The sequence below is a fragment of the Esox lucius genome, chromosome 4 (assembly GCF_011004845.1).
Source record: "Esox lucius isolate fEsoLuc1 chromosome 4, fEsoLuc1.pri, whole genome shotgun sequence".
NCBI classification, from domain to species: domain Eukaryota; kingdom Metazoa; phylum Chordata; class Actinopteri; order Esociformes; family Esocidae; genus Esox; species Esox lucius.
Genome location: NC_047572.1, coordinates 31,805,430 through 31,830,021, shown reverse-complemented (window position 1 = coordinate 31,830,021; position 24,592 = coordinate 31,805,430). Strand labels below are relative to the sequence as shown.

The window sequence follows — 24,592 nt, the reverse complement described above, 5'->3', positions numbered from 1 at the left end:
AGTCCACAGGATAGATGTGGAAGCCATCCTGAGTACGCGCACTTTGCCTGAAGTATATTTGGGCCTTTAACTGGCATGTCTCTTGCCGCCCACACACTGACATCATACCCAGAATGTTTAACTAAGTTGAACATATTCACTGAGATACTTTCTCTGAAGGTAAATAAATGAAGACACATTCTATGCTCATTATGTATGCTTAAATTACAGCCATTTAAAAAGGTTTATTAATTTAAAGATAGCTTTGTGTCATAACTGAGCAGAAGGTGTTGAAAATACCTCTTCCCGGTTGAAAAAGGGGTTGAACAGACTTTGAAAACACGTCTTTCAAATTATTTTGCTCTGTGGGAAATGTTTCATCATGAATGCAATCTAGCGAAATGGCTTTGAAAATACCAATTAAAACCTAAAAGAGAAGGCATACATATTTGCTTCCAGAATAACTTTTTAAATTAAAGTTCTTCAGGGCATTATGCCATCTGACAACTATTTAACATTTGTGATGAAAAGGTTTTCATTCAGACTTCATGTTAGCCTAAATCAGTGATTCTCTCCTGCACGAAAGTGATAAACTTGAATGAATCTTCTATAACAGTGGTTCAGTACACAGTTCACTGAGGTGTGGAAAAATAACTCCAGGATCTGGAGTTAGGCTACACACCCCTGCCGTCAAGCCCTCTATTTAGATACCTCCGCGACAAGACATTCAAGTGAGTTGCAAACACTTCACCACTGGCCCGGGTACCAAAAATCGTTGGAGAATTATGTCTATGCGTGTGTGCTGAGGAGACAGACAGTTCTCGCAACAGAATTGGGAAAATGCTGACATCTTGTGAGAGACAATCGTAGTTGCATCCTTTACCATAACTGAACCTTTCAGAATCCCTTGTTCATTAGCAGCTGGCAAGTAGCCTAACCTTTAACACAACGAACGAAGATGACGATCGTTCCGTAATAAGGTATGTTTACGGGCACGTCAGTCATGAATTCACTCTGTTGCAACCGGGTGCATCCGGAAAACTTTTCCGAAAAAGACTCTACAAATTAGTTCAGACTTGTGCTTTTCAGTCACCAATAACGTATGACATAATCACATCGCAGTTACTTAGAAAAACAACAACTAGCTATTCGCAAAAAGTAATCTCACTGTGCCTAGATATGACCTCGGCCTGTCTCGTTTGTCACCACCACCCATAATGAGCCCACTCAAAAGGTCAAGTGTGTAGTGGGTCGTTTGGGGAGGGATGCACTGTAAGCCTAAATCTCTCTTATTTTGCTTTGGAAACCAATAACTCGTTAACGAGGTAGAAGTTTTCAAATTGTGGCCCTCGGGTGAATAGTCATGTGACTGGACTCATTTATATATTTTTGCCGACGCGCCTGACCTCACCAGAGATCCAATCGCTTTTTACCTGGGGTCACGTGTTTTCACGGTGGTACCGCACTAATTAGTAGGAGATTGGACTTTGAAAGAATATTGAGTGCTGTGATGATGGAAAAGTTTTCGAGTCAGGTAAATTAAAGTTATGGGTTCGGGGTTTTACCATTTGTTGTTTTTGATACATTGCCATATAGACCTACGCGTTTGAAAGCAGTTCGTACGTTTTTCCAACGTGGACAATATTATTAGTGTTTCTTGTTTCACTCAAAACAAATGGTTCCATACACTTCAAGGTCCATCGCCTAATCAAAACAAAACCAAAACATGTTTTAAATAATCACGCAATTCTTGGGTTTAATGAAGCGCGCAACATGGCTAATCAATGTAGCGGGTGTATTAACTTTTGATCTGCCAATCCCAACTACGTTTCATCAAGTAGTCCAAGGAGATCGTTAAATTGGCCAATTCAGTTCGAAAGGTCTAATGTCTCTTTCTGGCTCAGGTGTTGAACCCGGAACGTCTAAAAGCGCTGGAGATTTGGCTGCAGGAGACGGGCATCAAGCTGAACCAGGTCAATGGGCAGAGGAAATATGGAGGACCGCCCGATGGTGAGCAGGCTACCTTGTGGCTGTCTAATTAACACGGCAACACAGGCGTACCTACCGGGGTACAGGGGGTTCGACTGCACCGGGGCCCGCGGTGGGTAAGGGGCCTGTGCTTGGCCTCTATGATAAATATTTTAGTGTTTTTATTTTATGTTGTTCTGTTTGGACGTCGACTGTATATACCGCATCGTAATTTTTCGACCCGCGTGTTAAGTCAGCCTGCTCCCCGGCCCAGCGCCAAGTTATGCCACTACAGAGCAGGGGATATAGAGAGAAAACATAACTAAAATGTTACATCCAAGTTGAGCCTTATCTCCGTGACCGTCAACGGGCCTTGTAAATGCTCTCCTGCATTCCTCACGCTTGACTTAACCACACTGAACAAAATTATAAATGCAACGCTTTTGCCGAGATAATCACAGGTGTGGCATATAGAGATGCTGATTAGACAGCATGATTATTGCACAAGTGTGCATTAGGCTGGCCACAATAAAAGGCCACTTTAAATGTGCAGTTTCACTGTATTGGGGGGGTCCAAAAACCAGTGACCACCATTTGCCTCACGCAATGCAACACATCTCCTTTGCATAGAGTTGATCAGGTTGTTGATTGTGGCCTGTGGAATGTTGGTCCACTCCTTTGTTGCTGGATATTGCCAGGACCTGGAACACGCTGTCGTATACGCCAATCCAGAGCATCCCAAACATGCTCAATGGGTGACATGTCCGGTGAGTATGCTGGCCATGCAAGAATTGGGATGTTTTCAGCTTCCAGGAATTGTATACAGATGATAACTCCAAGGTGATTGTCGTGGATGAATGGCACAACAATGGGCCTCAGGATCTCGTCATGGTATCTCTGTGTATTCAAAATGCCATCAATAAAATGCACCTGTGTTTGTTGTCCATAACACACGCCTGCCCATACTATAACCCCACTGCCACCATGGGCCACTCGATCCACAACGTTGACATCAGCAAACCGCTCACCCACACGACACCATACACACTGTCTGCCATCTGCCCTGTACAGTGAAAACCGGGATTCATCCGTGAAGAGAACACCTCTTCAAAGTGCCAGACGCCATTGAATGTGAGCATTGCAGTCAGGTCGAGACCCCGATGAGGACGACGAGCATGCAGATGAGCTTCTCTGAGGCGGTTTCTGACAGTTTGTGCAGAAATTCTTTGGTTATGCAAACCGATTGTTGCAGCAGCTGTCCAGGTGGCTGGTCTCAGATGATCTTGTAGGTGAAGATGCTGGATGTGGAGGTCCTGGGCTGGTGTGGTTACACATGGTCTGCGGTTGAGAGATTGGTTGGATGCACTGACAAATTCTCTGAAACGCCTTCAGAGACGACTTATGGTAGAGAAATGTACTCACTAAGAAGCACTCACTCACACAGATTTGAGAGAAATAGGCCTTTTGTGTACATAGAGAAAGTCTTAGGTCTTTGAGTTGAGCTCATGATAAATGGGGTCAAAAATAAGTGTCGCGTTTATAATTTTGTTCAGCGTATGTGTTTTTAAGAGATCATCCTTCAATGTTGTAAACATGCGAATGCATGAGGTTATATCTTGGGTATCATGTGCATACTTGTATGCAACAAGGTAGCAGATCAGAACCATATCTGAATCTCAAATCGTACTGGCCGATTCGTATTACAAGTACGTACTGTTTAGTATATAGTAAGCCAGTATTGGGACTTACTGAGCTGTATGGTTTTTGCCACTGGCCGTTTTAAAAGCTTACAAGCCAGTCATACTACTATTATGCTACTTGGAAGTCATAAGAATTTAGCAACTGCTAGCGAGATTGAAAACAAACTTTACACAGCCAAAACATTTTCATTTCATGGCACAACACAGTTTTTCTTTCATCCGTCAATGACATTGATACAATCACCCCACAAAGCATGCACGGATGCCTAAATTCCACCAGAAATTGTAGACCATCTGGGAACTTTTGGCATACTATTTATTTATATATCTATACTCCGGGAAACACAGATCTTCTCGCATACTAATCCGGCATACTACATAGTATGCAAGTATGCGATTTGAGATTGAGCCCCTCACTCACTGATGATAGATCTGCTGAATGTAAATGCATTACAGGCCACTGATGTACAAGCTAATTAGAACTGAGGTGTTTACCAGGCCTGTTTAAACTGAAGTTATTGGTGGATCAGATAGAACTAACTATAGAATTATAACTAATGCTTGCACTTGTTTTTATCTTGCCTTCTAACAAAAACTCTGCAAACTTTTAGTAAAATGTTCTATTATTGGGTTGTGAAGTTTTCCTACCAGCATTCATCAGATGATTGCAGTAACTCTTTAAGCCAGGTAAATTTATTGAGAACCAATTGTCTTTTTTGACAACCTGGCCAAGCACACTCATTTGCAAGACAAAACAAAATACATAGAATAATAATTGCTGTAACAACAAATGAACAAGTAAACACAGAAAATAATAAATACAGCTGGACATGAACAGATATCATTGGGGCTGCAATTATCAGACAGCAGCTCACTTTATTTTTGAGTGAGGAGAGACTTTGTCAAGCTTAAGGGTCTTTTCCACTTGCTCCCAGGCGTTGGTGTATGCTGAAAGAGGAGCAGCCTGTAGAAGTGACCCAAGTAACTTCTCTCAGAGCGGACGTTAATATCGGAGTGGCATTCAGTTTCCTCGAGATTTGACACCTTCAGTGAACATGAACAGAAACTGGCTGTGATCAGCTTGGTCTAACACAAAAAAACAAACATGAATCTAACCTTTTAATTGGACGAATCAGTCTGGAGGATGGCAAATGTGTATTTTTTTCCCCACACAATATTTATGCAGTCTGCAATAGTAGGGTTAATCCTGTGTCCTCTACCCCACCTGGTGGTCAGACTGGTGTGGTGCCGCTCCTGGGATGGGCTGCGAGGTGTTCATCAGCCAGATCCCGCGGGACATCTTTGAGGACCGGCTGATCCCGCTCTTCCGGGCCGTGGGGCCTCTCTGGGAATTTCGCCTCATGATGAACTTCAGCGGGCAGAACCGCGGCTTCGCCTACGCCAAGTACGGGAGCCCAGCCTTGGCCGCCGCCGCCATCCGCACGTTGAACGGCCACGCCCTGGAGCCGGGAGCACGCCTCAGTGTCCGGCGCAGCACGGAGAAACGGCAGATCTGCCTGGTCGGGTTACCGGCCAACACCGGGGAGGAACAGCTGCTGCAGGTCAAGGAGGGAACCGGGCGTGTCCTGAACGGACCATGTTACGGAAGGGGGAGTTTCCTGACATGTGTCTGTGGTCCCGCCCGCAGGTGCTGCAGGAGTTGTCCGAGGGGGCAGAAGCCGTGTCCCTGAATTCGGAGCCGGGGGGAGGGAGTGCCAGCGCCGTTGTGATGTATGCCTCCCATCACGTGGCGTCCATGGCCAAGAAGGTGCTGGTTGAAGGTAGGCCTGGGTCGTCATGGAGCTTCAGCTTTGTGCTGTCCGCTCCTCTACACTTTGACATGCTTTTAATCTCCCCCCTAATGATTTAAAAACAGCCCCCCCTCCCTTCCCCTGCAGCCTTCAAGAAGCGCTTCGGCCTTTCCGTCACTGTGAAGTGGCTATCTTCTGCCAAGCTCCTGCACGGCGAGCCGCCGAGACCCCCCAAAGCCCCCTCCTCTCCCCTCAAACCCCACCGCCGCGCCTACCTCGACGCCGTCCAGCCTTCCCCGGAGCCCCCGCTCGCCCCTCAGCCGCCGCCGCCCTTCTCCCGGGCAGTGGGGGGGGCCTCTTCCGTGGCGGGGCCAGCCGCGCCCGTTTCCCCCGGCGCACCGTTCCGGCTGCCTCCCGTGGACGAGGTTACGCTGCTCCAGGGGGTGTGTGAGGTGTACGGGCGGGGGGAGCCCCTCTACCACCTGCAGTACCTTTGCACTGGGGCGGATGGGTTCCTGTACTTCAGCTACCAGGTGTATGTGCCGGGTCTGGCCACGCCCTTCACTGGCACGGTTCAGACTCTACCCGGCCCAAACCCAGTGGCCGTTGAGAGGGAGGCGCAGAAAGCAACGGCCCAGCAGGTGCTCGGCGCTCTTTACAGAGCGTGATACCCAGCAAACCCCCTTCTGTTTGTTTTAATGTTTTAATTATATTTTGTGTTAATTATGATTAGATCGTTTTGCACTATAATGGAGTTAAATGCACGATTTTTGCTTCCCCTTTTACCATTTGCATGTTTCACCACCTTTTGCCAGGTGTGTGTGTTTGTGTGTGTCTGTGTGTGCGCGCGTGTGTGTTGGTTTCTCTTTTGAATAAATGAGGAATGTTTTCTAACAGTTGATGTTGAGTTAATTTTTATTTTTTGGTCAAGTCATTGCGTCTCCAGTGTTGTCAGTGTGAAGACACCGCTTGAACCCACACAGGGAAATGCACTCGATCCTGCTTTGGGGACATCTGTCTCTGTACTTCTTCGGAAGCGCTGTGTCCATCAGCGCTGCTATTGTCATGTGTCCACCTTGAGTCAAGCCATGAATGGCCAGCGGTCAGATACACTTGTTGTAAATCAGACACAGGCCGAAGTTAACACCACATTTATCAGTTTATTGGTGGGTTGACAGGCCATTTATATTTTCCCTACATTTAGTGTGTTAAGATCTGGATGCAAGACTGAAGCTGTAGTACAGTGAACATTGCAATGTCGCCTCTGATGAATGTACATGACATAGAAACATAGTTACACAGCCGAGTAGCCTTATGTGAATGTAGTGAGTACAGAAACACTCACTGCCTTTTCTGAAGGGGACCACTAATATGAGTTTTGGGCAACCTGAGTGACTTTGTTGGCATGTGGTGAGTCTCAGGTGGTCAGTGTTGACCTGTTTACTTGGGGTAAACAACTGTTTTTGGACTGTTGTCGGGTTGAAGCGGTGACTTAGACATCGGCAATCCTTTTCTTTATTTCCTCCACGAGTTCTGCCCTCAGCACATCAGCCTGGGAAACACCAGAGAGGGAGATGAGTTTGCGTTTTATTTAAGGATGCGTATTTCCCCGACACGCTGCGTGTGAGGGAGAATCTCACCTCCTCTCGGCTGTGGACGTCTCTGAGCTTCACCACCCCGTCCTTCAGCTCTTGCTCCCCCAGGATGGCCACCAGGGGAATCCCAGAGTCTTCACAGTGCTGCAGCTGGCTTAGCAGTTTGGGGTTCTTCTTATACATCACCTCGGCCTGACACAAACACAGCGCCCTCTTGTGATTGGCCACTGCCCACAATATATGCTTTTTCAGCAGTTTAACACACACACACACACACACACCTTTATCCCGGCGTTCCACAATTCAGCAGTGAGTTTGAGTCTCTCCTCCAGAAGGTTCTTCTGGGCAGAGGCCACCATGACCTGAGTCTCTGTGGTACGCACCTTCTCTGCTGACGCCTGAGGAGTCAGACCAGAACACAGTCTCAGACTTCTGAACAGAGAGCTGGCGGAAGACCGCCGCCACACCCTCTTACCTCCGCTTTCTGCTCCAAGATGGAGAAGACCCTCTCGATACCGATGCTGACCCCCACACATGGGACTTTCCTGCCTTTGGGGTCAAACATTCCCACCAGGCCGTCATAACGTCCGCCACCTGCCACGCTGCCCACGCTCACACCCTCTTCGCCCTTCTCACCTGCCTCGGGGGCGGGGCCGTTCTGGGTCAGAATGGCCTCGTAAATCACACCTGTGTAGTAGTCCAGCCCACGGGCCAGACTGAGGTCAAACACCACCTGAGAGAGAGGGAGGACAGGTTAAGATGGTTAAGTCTTCAGATCTCTCAGGGACCCTCTGCCAATCAGTATTCGATCAATTCCAGAGTTGGCACTGGTCAGAATCATCAAACCCAACGAACGCAACTGTGAAATGTGTGAGGGTCCCCAAAGGCTGAAGACCTCGGGACTGAGAGATGGGAGGATTTAAGTTAATGTCTGTCACTGAATTCAGAACTCTTGTTTAATCCAGTACTGGGTAAAAGGCAACATCTACTGTATTGCTACTTAAACTATAGTCATCCGTTGCCATGGAAATGCCCCTACAGAGGAGGCTGTTGGATGGGCTGTCACCACGTCACCTCGGACCCCTCACCTTGTCTGTGACCTGGAACAGCTCCAGGTAGCTGAACAGCAGCTTCATGTCGGTTAGGCCGGCGCATGCCTGCTTGCTTTGCGACATCTTGGCATCCTGCAGCAGACGCTCAGCCAGGTCCTTACCCCCTGCCAGACAAACAACAACAGACAGGGTCAGGGGTCACACGGGGGGGGGGGGGGGTGCATGATTTGTGTGTGTCTGAAAGAGGGGTGGTCCTCACCCTGCATGCTGACATACTGTCCGATCTGATCTGCGGCCTCCTCAGAAAGACCCTTCTCCTTCACCATCTCACTCCTCACATCCTCCCAGGACATCTAGAGGGAGGAGCGAAAGGAGATTTGAAAGAGCCCAAAGGGACAGTGTTAAAAGGGACCCAGGAAGTGGGCCGGTGCGTGTCACAGTTTGGGCTCCTCAACACGTGGTCCCTGCCAGGTAGGACTAACACGTTGCTCGGGTGTCTTACCTTGTCCAGTTTATCCACCGTGGAGCAGATGGTGCGGAACTTGTCGTCTGGCACGCCGCACACCGCAAACATTCCATCGAGGATACGTCTGTCGTTCACCTGCAGAGGTTGTGTGGGGGTGGGGGGTGGGGTTAAGAGGAGTAGGAGGACACACCGTGGCCACGCCCCTCACTACATGATGCTGCTGAGGTGTGGACCTCTGACCTACCTTGATGCGGAAGTCTCCCAGCTCCAGTTCACTGAGGATCTCGTGGACGATCTTCAGACACTCGGCGTCTGGGATCATGGGGTCATACTGGCCAGCAATGTCAAAATCCTGGGGGGGACGGGGACGGGGGGGGGACGTGCCATAACAGAAGTGTTTTAGTACATGTCAACAGTCTAACACCGGGTTGTAAGTGTCATCCGTGGCTCCGCCCCCGATGCTTACACACTGATAAAACTCCCGGTAGCGTCCTCGGGTCATGGCAGGGTTGTCGCGGCGGTAGACCTTTGCGATATGGTAGCGCTTGATGTTGGAGATCTTGTTCATGGCCAGGTAACGGGCAAAGGGCACCTGGAACAGGGCGGGGTCAAGGACTAGCAGACAGCTGATTGGGTATTAGAAGACGGATACAGTGAGGTCATATCTAAGGGACAGTAACTACTAGAAGGATACAGGATACAGGGAGGTCATATCTAAGGGACAGTAACTAGAACAGTGTTTCCCAACCCTGCTCCTGGACACACCCCCTGCCTACATGTTTTAGATCTCTCCCTGCCCTAACATACCTTATGTAGCTCATGAAGGACTTGATAATGAGCTGATCATTTGAATCAGCTGTGACTGAGCAAGGAGAGATCTAAAACATGCAGGGCAGGGGGGGGTGCCCAGGTGCAGGGTTGAGAAACACTGGAATAGAAGGATACAGTGAGGTCATATCTAAGGGACAGTAAGTACTAGAAGGATATAGTGAGGTCATATCTATGGGACAGTAACTACTAGAAGGATACAGTGAGGTCATATCTAAGGGAGAGCAGCTCGCCCCCTTGGTCCTTCAGGTCATAGATGAGTTTAGAATCCTCTCCATACTTTCCGGTCAGGGTTTCCTTCAAAATGACAGATTACAATAGATGATCAACTGAGGTACGAAATCCTGACATTACACAAAATCAGAGCTAGTCCACCACTCTCTATTGCTCATCAACAGTGTTCCGTGTAAGTGTGTGACCGCCCACATACCTTCAGCTCAAACACCGGCGTGTCAATGGTCTCCGCTCCGTGGCGTTTGAAACAGCCGATGATGGTGTTGAAGACTTTCTCTCTGATAGCCATCTGTTTGGGGTTATAGTCCCTGGTGCCCTGACAGACAGATGGAGGAAGACAGGAAAAAAAGAGCCCATAAGCAATACATCACCTAATGATCTGGACAAGTAGTAAACAACACGTAGCATGTTCTCTTAAAAGATCATCTGGCAGAGAGAGGCACTCCTCTTGGAGGCAGGATTTACCTTGGCAGTCTTCAGAGTGAACTGGTGTTTGCCTTCATCTCCTCCAAGCTGAGCCTTCAGCTCTAACAGTTTTGCAACTTCCTCATCGATCTAAGGAGGAAAAACAAACCCTGTTACACCAGTGTTTACCAAGACCTCAAAAAGATCAACAGCTAGTGAGCCACCCGCCCCTCCCTACTTCCCCCCCAAGGCTCCTGTCAGGGTCCTACCTGAGACACCGTGATCCCAGCGAAGGGGCGTAGAGAGTGGGCAGACCATCCAGACACACGGCCAGCCACACCCGCACAAAGACGCCGGGACACCACACCCAACGCATTCATCCCAGGAGGGAAAAAAGCAAAATACAAAAAAATAAAAAATAATAATCAAGATGGCCGTTCAAGAGCGCAGCGTGAGGGCAGCCGTAGAGTCCAATGATAAAGTCCACCAAGCCATGTTGTCCAATTGCAGTGAGTTCCGGGCGACGGAAGGGTTATCCCATCCAAATACAATCGGTAGTGATGTGAGGAAGATGATGATTTGGCCCAAGCAGGGTAGTTGGCATCGAGCAGGAAGAACAGGAGAAAAGTGGTGAGCAACCCTATCACTACTGTGGCCTACTGAACACGACCCTGGCCTGGTGATGTAGGAAGGTGTTGAGAGTCAGTGAGGTCCAGCCCCCTGGCATACACACAGGTAAATAAAAAGAATATATATGTACTTAAGGCAGGTTTCCATTGACTCGGGTTTATTTGACAGAAGCCACGTGGCACAAATTTCAATTGCAACATTTACAGGTTCTAATTATTGAAATAATTACGTATCTGTTGTCAGATCTCTAAGCAAAGCAGTGGCGAAATTAAGCACGTCAAAAGTATTCCAGAATGGCAAATTAGTCACGTTATACTACAGTATGTACCCAAAATAATGTTAGTGAATTCTAAATTCGGTAGCAACTTAGGAATTTTCTCCGATCAGTGATCGGATATTTACTTCGAAGACAACCTTAGCTGCGGGTCGTTGTATAGGTGGAGACAAACAAGTTAAAGCTTTTTTTTTTATCGACAAACATCCCACCTGCATAAGTTCAAGTAACTCATTATTTTCAAGCCACGGTGGCTTCAGAACACGTTCTATATAAACGTGTCGGGTTGGGAATACCTAGGAAAGATTGTGAATGATAATAAAAGTATGTATACCTATCGGTGCGCAAATGAGAATGTCGACAAGTCAAAATATCCCATCACTGATATAATGACGTGAAAGCAATTCGTTCCAACAACAGATGCTAGGACAGCTCACGCAGGGGATTTGTCACATTATTAAAAGACCGTTAGGATTTTTGTATTTTTTTTAACTTCCAGCAGTTTTCAGTCGACACTAGCTTTTTAACTGGAAGAACACCGTGACAGGTAGACACACAGCGACATTAAAAGATTAACACAAACACATCGTTAACTTGGCCAGATGACAGGGAATTGTCGCATTAAATTTCTACTTTTTAAATGTTAAAAAAAATCCTAAACAAGTTAATGGAAACCTTAACCTAGTTAAAAGAAAAGTGTGTAAGAGAAAGTGAAAGCCCAGTTAGGAAGATTCCGTAACATTCAGCCAGGAATTAGTTGGCTGTGTGATGTTCAATTCTACAAAATCCGCAAAACATTCAGCCAGGAATTCATTGGTTTTGTGATGTTCAAATCTACAAATTCTGCATGCTACAAAAATTACTGCACACAGCTTACAATATAGCTTGTTAAACACCTTACAATACCGTACAGAGATAAATTACAGGGAGATTGCATCAGCTTGGATTTATGTTTTGCTGTATGATGTGGGAAACCTATTCGTTACGTGCATAAGAATATTATACATCATTTTCAATGGCAGTGACATGCTTATTTTAATGGAACTATGTTTTGCCATTCATTCATCTGACAGTGAACCGGCGAGGCAAGTCCACGGCATGGCAAGCCAGATAGCTAGCTACCGTTAGCTTATGGCATAAGGACGTTACGCATGCAATTGTTTCCCTGGCATTTCAATAAATCGTGACATCGTGCTTGGCAATGAATACTGACCTGTTCCTTGCTTGCTTTTTCTGTCTTTAGTTTCCGCACGACTTCTCCTTGTGTTTTAATTGCCTCTTGTATTTGCGCTTTGTCAGACATGGTATTTCATCTAATGCCACACTAGTAAGAGGGCTATGCTAACGCTAATAATGCTAAGTCTTCTTCAAGGACCGGAAGCTGAGAACCCAATGACATACCTCTACGTACCACACGGTGGCAGAAGATTATGCTGGTTCGTGCTGGTGTTTATGGAAGAGTGAGATTAAAATGACTGTTTTTTGTTGCAGAAATTCAATGTAGTTACATGAATAATATCGTAACCGACACTATCAACCATTTTTACCACTCTGTAAGAATCGTTACATTCAAAATCTTCACATGTTTAGGATATCTATTGTTTATTTACCACGTTTCGTAAGTAGGGGATGTAGCTCAGTGGTAGAGCGCATGCTTTGCATGTATGAGGCCCCGGGTTCAATCCCCGGCATCTCCACTTCTTTTGACTAAGATCGACTTTGTGGTTATTTATTTCAAGTTGAATTCCAATTTCTAAATAAATTGTCCCCCATTATCTAATTTACTATCTATGCTTTTTAAAATAATAATATGAAGAACACCAAATCATTGATTTTGAAGAATAGTATACATTTAACTCAGTATCCCAAGTAAACAATAAAAACAAAAATGTTTGGGATTCAGCATTAATAACCAAAGTAATTATTTATGTGATAGAGGATTTGGCCAACACTAACCCTTTATTAATAAATGTTGGAAACATATTGTATGATGTTGTTTAATCTCAAGCTTGGGCACATGTGCCAACAGTGGCATGCTTTAAAACAAACTTCAGAGTTGGTCTGAAACACGAGCGATATTTGCTTATTTAAAATGCTTTTCCGGAATGAATATGTCTATCGGTTAGTTTGCGCCCGTAATGTTTAGTTACAAGGGGAATGAGGTAGACAATACACTCATTGTGACAATACACAGCAAAAAACAGCAGGACCTATACAGTCACAGTACAGAGTTAATACCATTTGTCTCAGCCAGGCCTACTGAATTTTAAAGCAGACCTACAGTGGAGAAAAAAATGATATGCACAAGTGTTCACTTTAATCTGGTAATTTTAATAACAATTTAAACCGACTTCTTGTCAGCTGAAAATAATGTCCTCAGTCAATGAACACCCTTAGAGTGAGCGCTATAATTAAACCACTAAGAACTCTTATTCAGTCAAAGTTCTTTACCAGGGTTACCCAAACCTCTCCTTTGGCCTCCCCAGTATCTTTTACACCTGATGCAATTAGTCAACAAACCTTTAAAGCTTTAAGTAACTGAGTCATGTGTGCCAGTTTACGGTCTAAACAAAAATATGAAACCTTTGAGGAAGCCAGAGGAGAGGTTTGGGAGACCCTGTAGAGCCTAACAGAAATGAACGATTTTAAAGATGTCAATTGTGAGAAATGCCACGTGCGGACTGAACAACAAAGACTCCATGCAACGCTGATTGGCCGAAAAGTGCCTTAGTTGCCTGGGCAACCACATGTTTAGCCCCACAATTGGGCATTTGCAGATTCCCAGACACACAAACCCATTGACACATCTAACCCTATCCTTCCTGTTTCAGGGATCTAGCAACACCCCCTCCATGCCCCCGCTCCAGCCGGTCACCTTTGACCTGGCCCGACCACCGCACACATTTATGTGTGGCTTGACCCGGTTGTCAAGGGAGCACTTTCTACATTTTATCAACCTAGTTTGGCATTGAAATTTAGAGATTCAAGGAATTTGAATATAGTGCATAGAGTTCAACCAGAACGAAGGGATTGAATGAGTTGCTTTTGTTCATTTTGCTGTTAGATGGGTATTTTATCCCGTTCTGTCTCAGCTTCGCCAGGCGCTGGTTAAATATGAAGATCCATTTAAGGGGGATGGACTTTCCTAATATAGTGAGTCCCACACGTGCTTTTCTCAATCACACTTTTCCCCCGAGAGAGAATGGAGGAAACGGGTATAGGTATGAATTCACAGTACACTGGTGTGTCTGGAGAAGTACTTTACTCACACTGCTTTTCTCTCTGTCAGTTTAAGGTTTCATCAGGTGCAGGTGTAGTTATCCTGTGTTGTCCCCAAGATCTACTTAACTTTGTCTTTGTACCTCTTGCTCTCATCTATTTGAAGATCATTTGTCTCAGTCAGTGAAGATTGAGACAGATGAATAATGCTCATGGAGAGAGAGAGAGAGAGAGAGAGAAAGACAACTAAACAGAGATCTGTTCCAATCTTTATCTTAAATTTTTTTAATCCTGTCGTTAAGAGGATTTCAACAAAATGTTAGTAACCCTGCTCACTACACACGGTCAAACACGACGACACACACACACACACACACACTATCCTTGCTGTTTCTGTCACTAATCTCACAGAGGCTTTAGTTCCACACTACATTTATTTTTATATGCGCTGTCAAAAACGTTTTTGAGCCTTATTGTTTTATTATAATAACATGGATTAATTAGAAATGCTATTTTCATTTTGATTGTGTTACAAGCAATATATGGGTGTGTGTGTGTGTGTGTGTAAAATATATTAGGAATTATTTAAGTAGATATGGAACACTTGAAAAACCACCTTAAAGCAATATGCGCTATAAGAAAAGACGGGAAGCTGTAAATCTTCATACAGGATGGAAAAAGGCTTTTTCTGCATTGATACCACACACACACACACACACACACACACACACACACACACACACAGATTGGTTTTAGTGGTGGCGGGGGTGGTATGAGGAAGACTATTGTGAAAGCTCAGAAACATGGGGGGGGGTCGGTGGCTGAAGGGGGTTTATAGAGTTTGACAGAGGAAAAGGGAGTGAGTATGAGGAGGGATGATGAGGGACGAGCACATCTGTTCAGAGTGAGAGTGAGAGTGGCGTGAGAGCGAGAGGAGACGAACTACAAGGTAAGCACGGGATAAACTGCACGACTTTCTGTCATATCAGTCATTAGAATCAACTTGCATGTATGCAGACTATTTTGGAGTTTGTGTATGTACTATATTTAAGAAATGTGGCTCGGGCGAATGTTGCACTTTTATAGTTACGTTTAAAGACGCATCATTTAACTTTTACGGACGTCCGATTCAAACCCCCTCTTTATTAGTAGATTAGCAGCACGTACATTGGCAGAAAAACCTATACTTACTAGATAACGTGTTTTTCTGCCATACTGTCTGACAGAGGGTGTTTGAACCATTCGTGCGTGTTGGATCTCATAGCACAGATGGTGGGGTCCAAGTAGAGAGTGCATGTTTGGAACCGAAAATATACCAAATCAATTTAGTTAGTGACCCGCGTTCAATGCACTTTCATTACTTAACCTGACAACACACGACCCCCCCACCCCCTCCAAGCCCAACTCGTATCATAACTGTACCCCTTCTTTCAGTATACAGTACCCCATCTTTCTCTGTCATTCCGGATACTCATTACTTGATTCTTTCCTTACCCTTGAAAGAGAGAGAGGAGAAACCAGATGTATTTTACCCCCCCCCCAACCCCGGCTGCATCTAGTTGTCCCTCGAGAAAATGCCTGAGACCCCATTCCACTTTAATCCCATTTCACAAATGATTCTCCTTCGTTCCTTTCATCCATGCATCCTTCTCTTTACACCCTTTGACTAAATGACACCTACTGATTAAATTGAAGCATCTCAGCCACGCTTACACCCAACCCGATTACACACTCGCTTTCCTTCTGAAATTAAATCACTGACTTGAACACAGTAACACCCCACTCCATATCCGTACCTTACAGAACCGTTTTCATTTATAATTTCAATATTACTTTCAGTATTATATCTGTTTCATATAGGCTTTATTATTAATGTCATTTTTTCAATTATAAATCAGGAGATTAACTTTTATCCGGCGTACAATGATTCTATATGACTTATTGTAATGTAGGCTTATGTTTCTTCATGTTTTAGTTATTTGCACAACGTGCAAAGCCGGAGACAAAACGAAGTCAACCGTTAACGAGTAAATCCGTGGCTGGCCGGCTACCTCCCTCCTCTCCTTTTTCCATCCCTTCCTTCTCCGTGATCTGTTTACCGGCAGCGTCAGACGTCCCGACGGGCTCCGGTCCTGTCAAGGCCTATCTTTATTCCGAACACCAAGACGGGTGACACATCGGAGAGCCGGTTCCATGAACGTCGTGTGACTGATCTGACCAGAGACGATAAACGTCCACGTCCAACTTCGCTTTCCAAGTTTGATTGAAATAATGTGAACTCCAGCGGGATGGGGATAGCGGCGTGGAGTTTTCTCCTCTTGTGCGTGTGGGAGTGCATGCGGATCCAAGGCTCGACAGTTGCCTCAACTGCCACGACAGATGCCCACCGAGTTCCCGTTACCCCCACGGACGACGAAAACCCCGGACTGGTGGTGAGACAAAATGCAGGAAGCGATTAGGACTAAACATAAGCTTGTACATCCACAAATTACCAATTGCTCTTATATATTTACTCATTTATGATTAGTGAAAATAGTCTAATTAAATAACAATAGTGATGACCAAAGTTAACAGCAGTTATACTGCTTTATTTATCCTCACTTAGCCTGTCTTTACCCACTCAGAACGACTACTTCTGCAACTCATGACAGTGTTGCAATGTTTTCAACTTACCTGCTATGATGCCTCTCAATACATTAAGCAGACCTCTTATCCGTTTTCGGTCACAGGATTGGTTGACTAGGTATGGCTATCTCCCACCCCCGGACCCTTCCACTGGACAGCTACAGGCCTGGACAGCCGTCACTCAAGCTGTTCGAGCTATGCAGAGGTTTGCAGGCCTCCAGGAGACCGGAGTAGCAGGTGAGGAAATAAAGAGGATGGACAATATTTGGGTTACTGTAGGCCTATCCATTCTCTGTGTTTTTCATTATCTCCACCACATGCTCACTTTTTGTCTTCCTTTCTCTATCCCTCTCACTAAAACATTCCTTTTTCATTTGTACCTGTTCTCTCTCAGATGAGGAGACGCTGGCTCTGATGCGAGCCCGGAGATGTTCACTGCCAGATGAAGGGGAGGAGCCAAAATCACAGGCCAATCATCTCCTGGAAGGGCAGAGCCTAAGGAGGAAGAGGGCTGTAACCACCTGGTCACGAAGGAGCATCAGCTGGAGGTTCGATAAACCACTGCTTATACTTCCCCCAGCCAGACTTCAACATAACCTCCTAACTGGCACCTTATCTCCTAACCGACATCCCTACAGAGCTCTCATCCTCCCCAGAACACACACCACTAGATGTTCTCTCGCTGTCTTTCAAATGCATCTCTGCAGAACTCACACTCATACAGCTTCTCTCACTATCTTTCTCAAACAAACCTCTCCCCAGGTTGAGTTCGTACCCCACCAACGACTCGCTCCTTTCCCGTGAGACAATTCGCTCCCTCGTGTTCTATGCCCTGAGGGTGTGGGCAGACCAGACTCCACTGGAGTTCCACGAGGTTGGTCTTTTCCTTAGGATGTGTTGGCTGAGTAAAATAATTGCCCCCCCACCCCCCTCCCGAGGTCACTTCCCGTTTCTTCTGTTGCCAGGTTGGAGGCCCAGACGGGGCGGACCTGCAGGTGGACTTCCTCCATGGTTCTCATGGCGATAGCTACCCGTTCGACGGGCTGGGGGGGGCCGTCGGCCATGCCTTTTTCCCCTCTGACCCCACCCGAGCGGGAGGAGTGCACCTGGATGCCGAAGAGGAGTGGGCGTTCCGACGGCCGGGTATGTGACTGACAGAAGACCCCAGTGTCAGCAGCTACAGGGAATTAAAGAGCCCAAGTACAGAACAGGCACTCGCTCCTGGAACTTCATGAAGATAATTAAAGTTAAGGATCCTAACCCACCCCCCCACCCCCTCCCCCAGCCTCAGAGGGTACCGACCTGTTCACGGTGCTGGTGCATGAGTTTGGCCACGCCTTGGGTCTCTCCCACTCGTCTGCCCGGCGCTCCGTGATGAGACCGTACTACCAGGGACCCGTCGGGGACCCCCTCCACTACCGCCTGGGTCAGGACGACCTGGAGCTCATCACCGGCTTGTATGGTCAGTCTCCACAGGCTGTTGACTGGTGGCTTCATGCGTGCGCGCCTTATGAGCGTGTGTGTGCATTTATGAGTGTGTGTGTGCATGTGTGAGTGTGTGTGTCTTGTGTGTTCACTGTTACTGTACAGTTGCGTGTCAGTGTGGCGTGCCTGACCTGTTTGTGGGAGACGGTTCTGACACGGACTGCTGTGTTGCAGGAAGTAGAAACCATGTCACGGGCACAGATGCTCCTCTTCTGGCTCCCGAAGCTCCGCAGCATCGGCACAACGACAGATACAGACACAGGTACGGACACAGACACAGGTACGGACACAGACACAGGTACGGACACAGACACAGGTACGGACACAGACAAAGTTAAGGACACAGACAAAGGTATGGACACACGACCGTCACGACAGTTCAATCAACGTGTATATGGCTGCAGCCACTTAAACATAAACTCTTTTCCCCCTCCTCTCCCTCCCGTATCTCCCCTCATCCCTCCTCTCCCTCCCGTATCTCCTCTCATCCCTCCTTTCCCTCCCGTATCTCCTCTCATCCCTCCTCTCCCTCCCGTATCTCCCCTCATCCCTCCTCTCCCTCCCGTATCTCCTCTCATCCCTCCTCTCCCTCCCGTATCTCCTCTCATCCCTCCTCTCCCTCCCGTATCTCCTCTCATCCCTCCTCTCCCTCCCGTATCTCCTCTCAACCCTCCCCTCCCTCCCGTATCTCCCCTCATCCCTCCTCTCCCTCCCGTATCTCCTCTCATCCCTCCTCTCCCTCCCGTATCTCCTCTCATCCCTCCTCTCCCTCCCGTATCTCCTCTCATCCCTCCTCTCCCTCCCGTATCTCCCCTCATCCCTCCTCTCCCTCCCGTATCTCCTCTCATCCCTCCTCTCCCTCCCGTATCTCCCCTCATCCCTCCTCTCCCTCCCGTATCTCCTCTCATCCCTCCTCTCCCTCCCGTATCTCCCCTCATCCCTCCTCTCCCTCCCGTATCTCCTCTCATCCCTCCTCTCCCTCCCGTATCTCCTCTCATCCCTCCTCTCCCTCCCGTATCTCCCCTCATCCCTCCTCGCCCTCCCGTATCTCCTCTCATCCCTCCTCTCCCTCCCGTATCTCCCCTCATCCCTCCTCTCCCTCCCGTATCTCCCCTCATCCCTCCTCTCCCTCCCTCCTCTCCCTTCATCCCTCCTCTCCCTCCCGTATCTCCTCTCATCCCTCCTCTCCCTCCCGTATCTCCTCTCATCCCTCCTCTCCCTCCCGTATCTCCTCTCATCCCTCCTCTCCCTCCCGTATCTCCTCTCATCCCTCCTCTCCCTCCCGTATCTCCTCTCATCCCTCCTCTCCCTCCCGTATCTCCCCTCATCCCTCCTCTCCCTCCCGTATCTCCTCTCATCCCTCCTCTCCCTCCCGTATCTCCTCTCATCCCTCCTCTCCCTCCCGTATCTCCTCTCATCCCTCCTCTCCCTCCCGTATCTCCTCTCATCCCTCCTCTCCCTCCCGTATCTCCTCTCATCCCTCCTCTCCCTCCCGTATCTCCCCTCATCCCTCCTCTCCCTCCCGTATCTCCTCTCATCCCTCCTCTCCCTCCCTCCTCTCCCTTCATCCCTCCTCTCCCTCCCGTATCTCCTCTCAACCCTCCCCTCCCTCCCGTATCTCCCCTCATCCCTCCTCTCCCTCCCGTATCTCCCTTCATCCCTCCTTTCCCTCCCGTATCTCCCTTCATCCCTGCTCTCCTTTCCTCTCAGCCGTTCTCTGGACCGTTGCAACACCAGCTTTGATGCAGTGGCCAAGATTAGAGGAGAGATGTTCTTCTTCAAAGGTGAGTGGGCACGGTGAAGGTGGTGCTTCCCGGTGGTCCTCCTTCCGTCGTTATTTTTCCCAGGGACGCGTGCTGATTCTCAGGCGTGATCGCCCCCTGGTGGAAGGAGCGTGTACTGAACTCCAGTCCGTCTCTCACCCCCTCTGCAGGGCTGACTATGTGGCGGGTCAGTACCGTGGGGCTGGTTTCGGGGCGAGGGGCATCAGTGAGGAGGCTGTGGGGGGGTCTGCCTCCTAACCTGCCCCCTCTGCAGGCTGTTTTGGAGAGACACTCGGACAACGCCATCATCTTCATCACCGGTAGGTAACCTCTGACCCCAGTCCGCGCACACACACACACACACCCCCATGTCCGGGTAAAAGCACCGTTTGGTACAGTTCTAGGATCAGCATACCTTTACAGAGTCCAAACCCTAACACTAATTAGATAAGTGATCTACTGTCTTCAGAACAGACAGGGGTTGGAAGTTGCCATGATGCATCAATACATTATTAACAGCAGATTAGAGTCGGTACCACCAAACTGACCACTGAACTCTTCACTTCTAACTGTTTGTTTTTTTAGGCTCCCAGTTTTGGCTGTTTAAGGACCTCTCTCTCCAGGAGGGTTCCCCCCAACCCCTCTCAGCTCTCTGGAAAGGGGGTGGGACAAAAGAAAAGGGAGGAGAGGGAGGAGGTGAAGGAGAGGGAGGCCAGGGGGAGCAGGGCCTAATGTGGGACTCAGAGGAAGGACCAGTTTGGGGGGAGATTGGAGAGGGTGAAGCTGGAGGAAAAGAAGAAGAGAGCGACACCTGGACAAAACTCATCAGAGGAGGAGTGAATGGGATTACCACTGAGAGAGATGGTGAGAGAGACAGTGAGAGAGACAGTGAGAGAGTGAGAGAGACAGTGAGAGAGAGGGAGAGACAGTGAGAGAGTGAGAGAGACAGTGAGAGAGTGAGAAAGACAGTGAGAGAGAGAGACAGTGAGAGAGTGAGAGAGACAGTGAGAGAGAGAGAGTGAGAGAGACGGTGAGAGAGATGGTGAGAGAATTTAATTTTAAAAGCCCTCTATTGGTTTAGGATTTAGAAAACCCATCTTCAGAACTACCTCCTCATTGGCCGAGCTCAACAGCCCCTTGAAGGCCCCATGGGTTTGTAGTAGACATACTGACCCCTTGGCTGTCTGCCTCCATTACCTCCAGCGTGACCAGCACACCCACAGACCCGCCCCGGATGCCATCTCCCCTGTCTTTGTGAATAGCGGGCTTGGCTGCCACTGATGTAAGAGAGGGGATAGGGAGGAAGTGAGGGAGTGCAACAAGACGTCCCTCTGGATGGGAGCGTACGCTAAATGACAACAGAGACTGTAAGATTATTTGGGGGAAAAAGTGAAAGATCTCATCAACACACAGTATATTGAGCCCTGTTCTATATCACCTCTGCAGGCTCCATCTACCTCTTCAAAGGAGATTTCTATTGGAAGTTCCCCCACCCTGGCTCCCCCCCCGAGGCGGGGTACCCTCGATCCGCAGCCACCGATTGGTTGGACTGCCCCCGCCCCTCTGCACCTCTCCTAGAGGACCGCGCGCTCTCCCTGTCTCCCCCTACTGGACGGCAGGGGCGTCGCGAGTGGGAGAGGAGAGAGGAGAGAGGCGGGGAGGCGACTGCAGGCCAGAGGAGGGGTCCGAGCCTGGACGGAGCAGCCGAGAGAGAGGGCCTGCAGCGATGCACGTGTCGAAGTGGAGCGTCAGAGACGAGACCCGTGGTGTTTAAAAGTGCGCTCCTGTCAGCCTTTCTTCCTCTGATGACGGTGTCACGCCTGGCTACAGCCCCGGGTTGAGCCACGGCCCGTCATCCCCTCACCGCTTCTGTTCGCCGGGCTGACCGCTCCATTCTACGGGCGTGCCTTACCCTCAGGACGCAACCGACTGATTCCAACACGGCAGGACATTCGGGACATTTCGTCAGATTCCCGATCTTACACGTGATGTCCTTTGGCACCTTGGGCTAAATAAAAGTTAACAACTCTGATGTCTTCAGTGGTCACTGTTAAATGATGCAATGACTCACTCTCTGGCCCCTCCACTCAACTTCCCAACTCTTATTTGCAGTTTTCTAAAGAAAAAATAACAACAATAAACTCCTCACTAACTAATAAACCCCCCCCCACTGTCAACCTCCATATTTGTCCACCTGCTGCCCGGGACTCTAACCTCTCCTCATTCAGTCCTGATTCCCATTACATCACTAAAGTCATAATGACATCCAAAAATACTACCTGCTTTCTCGATCCTCTTTCCTTTTCCTGATTAAAGCCTCCATATCTGCTCTCTGTCCACACATCACAAGCATAGTCAACCTCTCCCTCTCCAGAGGTGTTATCCCTTCCTGCTGTATGGTTGCTGCTGTTAGCCCCATCCTCAAGAAACCTGGACTAGACACCACCATCCTTAATCATTTCTTCCCCATCCTCGCCTAAACTCTTGAAAGAATTGTTGCCGTACAGCTCCAAGCTTTCCTCCTCAAAAACAATCTGTATGAGCCACTTCAGTCTGGCTTCTGCCCAATCCACTGCACAGAAACGGCACTTCTCAATGACCTTCTCCTCTCTGCTGATGCCGGTTCTCTCAACATCCTGATTCTCCTCGCCCTGACTGCTGCCTTTGACACCGTTAACCACCAGATTCTGCTCACTAGGCTCGAAGGGCTGGGTGTTGAGGGAACTGCACTCTCCTGGCAGCACTCCTATCTCACTAACCATACCCATTTCATCTCACTCAAAAGCCTAAACTCAGACTCGGCCACAGTCACTCTAGGTGTCCCCCAGGGCTCAGTACTTGGTCCCCTACACTTCATCTACATCATTCCTCTTGGTCAAATCCTCTGTCACTTCAACTTTAATTTCCACTGCTATGCTGATGATATACAAATGTATCTAGCCAGCAAATATCTCACCAACCCACCTCTGACCCAGCATATTGAATCCTGCCAGACTGCAATAAAAGCATGGATGAAGGAAAACCTCCTTAAACTAAACAGTGACAAAACTGAACTCATACTCATTGGATTTTTTTTTTGTCATGTCAGTCCTAATTTTAGGACTCCTACATTTTTGGTCTAAGAGTATTTCACAAAGTGTTTTAGCGCTAAAACCAGCTCCTAAATCTGTGAAAAGTTAGGAGTAGTCAAGAGGACTCCTAAGACACTAAGACCAAGTCACCAACAATCCTAAAAGGGCTGCTGCCAGCAATCCGCCTTGTAATCAGGTCGACGTTTTAGAAACATTTGATGATACTGAGCTTTTTAAAAAGGCATCGCCTTAATCACGAGGGTATTATGATCATATTAGAGCTAGTAGTCTCTTCACCAACAAACAGAAACAACCCAATAACATTGGACATCAAGGTTGTGACAACTCTACGCAACTTGGCCACAGGGAAAATGCAGCTATGCAGCGCAAACGAACTCCGTTTCTCAGTTATCTGTCAGTAGAACATTACATCAAACAATAAATGCTCTCTCCAGACCCCATATAGTCTGACAAAACATTGTTTCCTCGTAATGTTCGCCAACTACAAAAAAACTAAGCTGACTTCATGGCCATAGCTGGACCACTCAGGGTAGTTGGTTCTATAGATGGGACACATGATTGCACAAATTAATACAGCATCAAAAGATGAACACACATTTCTTTACGAGCTGCCATGTAAAAGACTGACAATTATCTGAACATATCTTGACAAGTCAGTATATCATTCTTGGTTCCATGTTTAATCAGTGGCACCTACCCTACATTTTAATTTTAATATCTTTATTTCAATATGGCAACATGACACATCCTTCTACAGTACTGCTATGATGAATTCCCTGATAGAGACCCCTGTCCATTAACCAATCACAGTGGGCATAGTAAGTAAGCTTGTTTGTGGAACACGACGTCATTCATAGCAACAGGGTCAACCACGCCCTTTCTTTTAGCTTAAATCTTGTCCCTGTTCCTTAGTAAAAGTTGGTCTTAGCATTGTGAATAGGTTTTAAGAGGAAACCTTTAGCTAGGAACTTTAAGTGCTGTTTAGGTCTAGTGGTAAGATAAAATGTTTTGTGAATACGGCGATAGAGGATGTGATTGGATCCGGTACTGTGGGTTACCTCATAATCCCCAAGTCGAAGCTCAAAGGCTTTGGTGACAGGGCATTCTCTAGAGGGTTGCTCCCAGGCTTTGGTGACAGGGAATTCTCTAGGGTTGCTCCCAGGCTTTGGTGACAGGGAATTCTCTAGGGTTGCTCCCAGGCTTTGGTGACAGGGCATTGTCTAGGGTTGCTCCCAGGCTTTGGTGACAGGGCATTCTCTAGAGGGTTGCTCCCAGGCTTTGGTGACAGGGAATTCTCTAGGGTTGCTTCGAGGCTTTGGTGTCAGGGCATTATCTAGGGTTGCTCCCAGGCTTTGGTGACAGGGCATTCTCTAGGGTTGCTCCCAGGCTTAGGTGACAGGGCATTGTCTAGGGTTGCTCTGGAACTCAAAATGTATTCCATTGCTCACGTTCAAATGTGTCTCTGGTGTCGATGGCCAAAGAACAACTGGTGGTTTTATTTGTTAATAATGCAAATATATGACAAC

At 47.6% G+C, this 24,592-nt stretch overlaps 3 protein-coding genes, 1 long non-coding RNA gene and 1 other non-coding gene across 6 annotated transcripts; 3 read left to right on the top strand and 2 right to left on the bottom strand.

The window, feature by feature from the left end:
* The first annotated feature begins 1,404 nt into the window (after window positions 1–1,404).
* On the top strand, window positions 1,405–6,294 carry dnd1 (DND microRNA-mediated repression inhibitor 1). Its single transcript, XM_010902397.5, has 5 exons — window positions 1,405–1,513; window positions 1,884–1,989; window positions 4,884–5,209; window positions 5,296–5,428; window positions 5,546–6,294. The coding sequence occupies exons 1-5, from the start codon at window positions 1,490–1,492 to the stop codon at window positions 6,064–6,066; spliced, it is 1,110 nt and encodes a 369-aa protein (XP_010900699.3). The 5' UTR covers window positions 1,405–1,489; the 3' UTR covers window positions 6,067–6,294.
* A 241-nt stretch (window positions 6,295–6,535) lies between these two features.
* On the bottom strand, window positions 6,536–12,278 carry hars (histidyl-tRNA synthetase). Of its 2 annotated transcripts, XM_020045804.3 has the most exons (14): window positions 12,096–12,164; window positions 10,248–10,360; window positions 10,039–10,128; window positions 9,770–9,889; window positions 9,541–9,636; window positions 8,978–9,103; window positions 8,756–8,863; window positions 8,548–8,646; window positions 8,305–8,398; window positions 8,082–8,209; window positions 7,469–7,726; window positions 7,275–7,391; window positions 7,039–7,185; window positions 6,536–6,950 (listed from the first exon to the last, which is right to left on the bottom strand). In XM_020045804.3, exons 2-14 carry the CDS (start codon window positions 10,356–10,358, stop codon window positions 6,891–6,893), a joined length of 1,554 nt encoding a protein of 517 aa, XP_019901363.1. In that variant the 5' UTR covers window positions 10,359–10,360; window positions 12,096–12,164; the 3' UTR covers window positions 6,536–6,890. The 2 variants fall into 2 exon arrangements, with proteins under 2 accessions (XP_019901363.1, XP_012989082.1); XM_013133628.4 differs by lacking the exon at window positions 10,248–10,360 and having other exon boundaries at window positions 12,096–12,278.
* A 229-nt stretch (window positions 12,279–12,507) lies between these two features.
* Window positions 12,508–12,579, top strand: trnaa-ugc. Its single transcript has one exon. It is a non-coding gene; the product is annotated as a tRNA-Ala (tRNA).
* A 3,786-nt stretch (window positions 12,580–16,365) lies between these two features.
* Window positions 16,366–22,006, top strand: mmp17b (matrix metallopeptidase 17b). Its single transcript, XM_029119429.2, is given in 12 exon segments — window positions 16,366–16,533; window positions 16,831–16,963; window positions 17,121–17,274; window positions 17,489–17,600; window positions 17,692–17,869; window positions 18,012–18,188; window positions 18,386–18,473; window positions 19,922–19,995; window positions 20,145–20,294; window positions 20,560–20,838; window positions 21,421–21,540; window positions 21,543–22,006. Coding segments are annotated over 12 exon segments (1,815 nt in total). The 5' UTR covers window positions 16,366–16,389; the 3' UTR covers window positions 21,749–22,006.
* Window positions 16,439–17,195, bottom strand: LOC117594380. Its single transcript, XR_004575653.1, has 3 exons — window positions 17,107–17,195; window positions 16,775–16,941; window positions 16,439–16,527 (listed from the first exon to the last, which is right to left on the bottom strand). It is a non-coding gene; the product is annotated as an uncharacterized LOC117594380 (long non-coding RNA).
* Window positions 22,007–24,592: the final 2,586 nt, after the last annotated feature.